Source organism: Nannospalax galili, unplaced genomic scaffold (genome assembly GCF_000622305.1).
Source record: "Nannospalax galili isolate Female #2095 unplaced genomic scaffold, S.galili_v1.0 scaffold75, whole genome shotgun sequence".
Lineage (NCBI taxonomy): Eukaryota > Metazoa > Chordata > Mammalia > Rodentia > Spalacidae > Nannospalax > Nannospalax galili.
The window spans coordinates 1,506,577-1,512,055 of record NW_008339433.1 but is presented as its reverse complement, the minus strand read 5'-3'; the positions used below and the strand labels follow the sequence as shown (position 1 = coordinate 1,512,055).

Genomic DNA, 5,479 nt, shown 5'->3' with positions numbered 1-5,479 from the left:
TGTGTGTGTGTGTGTGTGTGTGTGTGTGTGTGTGCAGGTGCCTCTTGGGGCGAGAAGAGGGTGTTGGATCCTGTAGAGCTGGAGTTGCTGAGCCATATCTCTAGCTCCTGATGTTTTTTAAAGGGGGAAAAAATGTGACAGCTCAGTATGATTATGCTTGGTTTTATTTGGATATGTGCGAATGCATTAAAAAGTATAAAAATTCAAAAAATATTCATGAAGTTATTTGTTCTAGGGAACAAAAATAAAGCAAAAATAAATTGTATAACAGTAGATTTGGAATAGTATCAAAAATGGGGTTGTGGCTGTAGCTCATTTCGTAGTGTGCTTGCCTAGCATGCATGAACCCCTGGGTTTGATTCCCAGCACCTCATAAAACCAAACATGGTAGCACACACCTGTAATCCTAGCACTGGGGAAGTGGAGGCAGGAGGATCAGAAATTCAGTTATCTTCAGCTACAGAGTGAGTGGGAGACAAGCCTGGACTAGAAAAGACCCTGTCTCAAAAGAACCAGCAACAACAAACAGCACCCCCACCCCCAAAACAGCTGATGCAGGCTGTTAAGAGGAGAGGTGGGTCCTTTTCCCAAGGACAGTCCAAGAAAGCCCAGGGATCCTAATAAGTCATGTGTGTAAAAGGTAACCATTTCACAATATTTCACAGGTTGAGTAAAGAACTATCACACTGCCTGGAATTGTACCCTGTTGCAATACTGCATCAACATTATTACATTTTCCAAAATCTGTATAAAATATTATCCGGACCCACAAAGGAAAATCACTTAATCTTTGAAAAGTTTCGTTACAAAGTTGACAGTATAAAATGCCAAAACATAATGCATATATACAAAATACTGTTGTTTAAGAAAATAATGAGACCCAGTTTTAGAATAAAATAATTTTATACAAAAAGAGGGTATTGCATTCAAATCAATATTTAAAAAAAAAAACTTTTAGAAAAAACATTGAAATGTGTCTGTTTAGAAGAACAGCTCTCGGCTTTCGTGCTTTCATAGGACCAATGGCTCTGTAAGCGGGACAGAGTCATCTGAGACAGAATAGCCTTGAAGCTCAAGAGTCACCGATAGGATGGGTACTTGGAGGCCCAGTCCGTCCTGCTGTGCACGGAGTGGGCAGCTGGAGGCCGTTCAATCAGCCCAGGAGTGCTTCTAGGCTGGGTGTGGAAAAAAGGCCGCCCAGGATGAGGTCTCACAGCCTTCAGGGAAGAGTAACCAGGGGCAGGGTCTGGAATAGGTGCCAGGTGTATCCTCTGCATAACAGAACCAATTTCTTTTTTCAAAAAGGAAGGGATATAGCTTCCAGTCAGTCGGCTAGAACTTGTAGAGCCAGACCCAACTGAATTTATTTTGCTGATTACAGATACTGTCCCTGAAGATTTTCCAGACAAACCAGAACTGAACCATGGATTTGATGGAATAAAGTCCTTGCTGGGATGTTGAGGACCCCTGTTGTGTGAAGTAGAAGTTCCTCCATGACCGGATAGCCCAAGGGCTCGGCGTAAATGCAGGGACTCCTTTTAACAATAGAGTGCTTTTCCTAGCATCCTCCTGACTCACCTTTTGAAGTGCCCGCCAATGCCCCAACATAAACATGGCCTCTGGCTCTGGAAATATCATGCTTTCCTGTGTGATTTTTCAGGCAGTCAGTGGTCTGGCAGCATGGCAGGAGCCCACTTCCATATGCAAATAGAGTATCTCACAAAGTATCTATCAGCCAAAGCTTTTACCACTACCCCCATGGTATAAAATATCCTAGTCTTCTCTCAATAATAGAGAACTGGATCACCAAGGCTTAGAGTCACTGAATAAAGGCTGTACCACTGAGACTAAGCAGAATCCTGTCTTTCACTGCCTGCGATCCAGTCTCTCCAGGGGGCAGTATCCTTCCAATACCGACTCACGGACACCCAGCTTCAGCCGCCTCGCGCTCTCCTACGTGATCCAGTGGCCAGTGGATCTCGCATCCTGAGGAAAGTGCAGGGGAGAAAATTTGGGCAGTACCCGACCGGACAGGCTGGTAGCAGAGACCCACAGAGACACGAGAAGCCCGCCGTCCCACCGCGCCATTCTGGGAGTGCGTGCAGGGACCCCGAGAGCCCAGCGCGCTCCCCATACTGGGATTTGGAAGTATGCCATTTCTTATATTTATACCAGGCAAGTATCAAGCGTGCTTCAGGTAGTGCTGCTTCGCCACAGACCGCAGGGTTGGCGTGTCTCCCCTCTGGCAGGAAGCCTGGGTGGAGACACTAGCTCTCGTAACCACAGGCTCGGATGGCTTCAGATCCAAGACAATTTCAAATCTGAGGAAAGTGTCATCGCTCTGTCTCTTCTTGGTTTTTACATCTATTCTGGTCAGGGCTGGACTGAAGTCCAAGTCATCTAAATCAGCCCAATCATCAGACCCCCTCGTTGACCGGGAAATCAGACCCCACCTTCTCCTACTCTTTGGCTTGGTCTCACCGTTTTTGTGTTCCGGGCCAGCTAGGATTTTGGGCTGAGGATTCCTGTTGTGGAGGGATGGGAAGAGTGGGCTTGGCTTGTCCTCCTGAAGATGGGTCAGCTGATCTGCCCTGGAAGCTTCAGCTTTATAGGGGTACACAAGATGTGGAGGAGGCTGACTGGTTTGATGTGGTCGTGAAGATACCAGTGTATGTGTCTTGGTTGGGGGCTGGGCAGGAGGGGCTGGCTTGATATGAGGAGGTGGGCCTGCCTTTCTCAGGACATCTTTCTCTGGCTTTCCTGAATCCTGAAGGTTCTGTGTGGTACTGCCCAGTGGGTGTCCAACCTGGAAGTAAGGGTACCGAAGTGCCTGACTAGCTGTTGGTCGTTTCTTGGGATCCCACTGAAGCATGTCTCTCAGGAGCTGAATTGCTTCACTGCTAGCATTTGGAATCAAGGTCTTTAAAGTTACTGGGAATGCACTGGGGCCAAAGGAAGTTCATAGCACTTGATAGCTGGTAGCCTTCAGGCCAGTCAGTCTTTTTTGGTGTTCCCGACACTTGGCAAATTTTGAAAATTGTGTCAATCTCATTGGCCCCAGGGAAGAGCAGCCGGAGGGTGTACACCTCTGCCATGATGCAGCCCACAGCCCAGACATCAATGGGGGAACTGTAGTTGGTGGACCTCAGGAGCACTTCTGGAGCCCTATACCATTGAGTAGATACATAGTCTGTGTATGGAGGTCTTGATCAGATTTCTCGGGCCAACCCAAAGTCTGCAATCTTCACAAGTTCTGGTCCCATGCAGAGGAGGTTTTCAGGCTTTAAGTCCCAGTGGAAGAAGCCGTGTTTGTGAATAAATGCAAGTCCTTGTAATATCTGATACATTATATTCCTTATAGAAGACTCAGGAAACAACTTATTTCTTTCCTTTTATCAGAAGCTTCTTTATAACTTTAGAATTATTGCCTAACATTGTCTCTATGCCTCCTGTCTATTTCCCTTAGGAATGATTCAGGCAATGGACAGGACAGAGTTGAAATCATCTTGACAGGTAGAGCTCACAGGCAGTTCATGTGCATGAAGTATAAACTTACTTTTTAATGGCAATCAGTTCCCCAGACTCGATGCTTCTTCCCAGCAGGACGGAACCATAGGTTCCATCTCCAAGCTGCTTGATCTGTGTGTATCTATTCATGGTGTGCCCGCTCTATCGGGACATTCATCTCAGGGCTGAGGTGGTTCAGTCCTGCATTGGTAGCAGGCCTCCCCAGACTGTAACCAGACTTTTTGATGGCAGCACCAGCACAAGATATTCAACAGAACGTGGCTATCTCCCAAATACATATTTTCAGAGATCAGTCTTCTGCCCGATGATCAAAGGCCTTCCTTTTTTTAATACAGGAGTTGTCCCTTTAGCTCTTCATAGCAAACAGACTTGAAGTTCCAGTCCGAAACTGGCCATGAACCCGGGCGAAGCGCCCTTCGGGAGAGCGGCGGGTGCGCAGGGCATGGCTCCGAGGCCAAGGCCCTGCGGTCAACCGGGCCGCGCGGTGCGTGGCACACCTCGAGAGCCCGAGGAGCTCCGGCCTCCAGCAGGAAAACAAACAAAAGGCAGGCTGGCTTCTGGGGAAGACCGGCCGCTTTCCCTGGGAAGAGCTGCAGCTCCCCTCGCTGGTCCAGTGCGGCCCTGCACCGTGGACGTCACTGGCCCGCCCAAGTATATATTTCTTTTATGCTCTAGTTGAAATGATAGGAATTCTGAATTTTATTTTATGATGATTTTGCTTGTCTCTCAACATGACTTCAAATCTCTCAACATGATTATTCAAATCAAATAATCAAAGTTGTCATGCATATCTAGAAGTCTCTGTAGAAAGTGGAGCATAGAATATTTTGGTTTCACCATATCTCCATACAAATTTCTACCACTGGTAAACATTGCCTGATTTTATAATACGTGTTTTAAATTTTAATTGGTTAATATTGATTCAGATATTTTACTATAATCAGTATGACTTTCTGTTCAGTTCACCAACTATAATATCAAAAATAGTTTAAAATTTAATGTTTTATTTAATTGATTTGGATATTTATCACATGTCTTTTTATGGATTTTTTTCCCTATTTATAAAGTTCATATTCATTAATTAATTATGTAATATTAGTTTAAGTAGTATTTCTTCCATAATTACTGAAGTGTTCAATTCTCTAACTGCATATATAGTATCTGTGAAATTATTGATGTTATTTTATGTATGAGAAATTCTTTATCATGTAAATTAAGGAAGTTTTTAACTTTGCATCTCAGAACCTTGAATATGTTTCCTTTGGCCTCTGAAAATTGGAATTAAATAATTATTGTGTAAGTTGAGGCTGTCATGTTTAGTTTCATTCTGAGCAATATTGTTTGTCTAATCAATTGCTTAGCTTTACTGTCATTGTCCACAAAACTGTGTCTTTTTAAAATCATTTCTTGCTTTGATTTCAATGTTTACTTTTAGTATGTACACATGATTTTAGAGAAATAAATCGTGTCTATTTTATACTGTTCCTCTGTAACGTAAAACTCATTAAATTTCATGTCTGTTTGCTATCTATAGTGTTTTTGTAATATGTGACTTATAAGTTTTCCCCTACATTCTTTGAAAATTTGCACAAAATAAACATTTTTATTTTATTTTTGCACTTTACTAATCTCTTTACTAAGTGTTGAATGTATTTGATTCTCTGATTCAACTGGGGAATCCTTTAAAATTCTAGATTATTTTATCTGGCCATCTGTTGCATATCATTAAATTGTTTTAAAATCTCTGTTAATATTTGACTTTTTACTTCATGTTCTTCCCTTATTGAGAATACAACATCTTTGAATGCACCGAGGGTATTTATTTCCTCAAAAATTTTCTTGATCTTTAAATAAATTTGTTTTAGAAGTATAGGATTTTTTGTGAGATTTTAAATTTATAGTCCCTTTCCTTACGTGCTTTTTTTTTCTCCTAAGAGCATGATATTTTAAT

The 5,479-nt window shown here is 42.9% G+C and overlaps 1 protein-coding gene across 1 annotated transcript; it reads right to left on the bottom strand.

Moving 5' to 3' along the window:
• Positions 1-1,079: 1,079 nt before the first annotated feature.
• On the bottom strand, positions 1,080-3,386 carry LOC103734878 (serine/threonine-protein kinase ICK-like). The gene is given in 3 exon segments (XM_029563978.1): positions 1,080-1,456; positions 2,143-2,926; positions 2,928-3,386. Coding segments are annotated over 3 exon segments (1,581 nt in total). The 5' UTR covers positions 3,348-3,386.
• Positions 3,387-5,479: the final 2,093 nt, after the last annotated feature.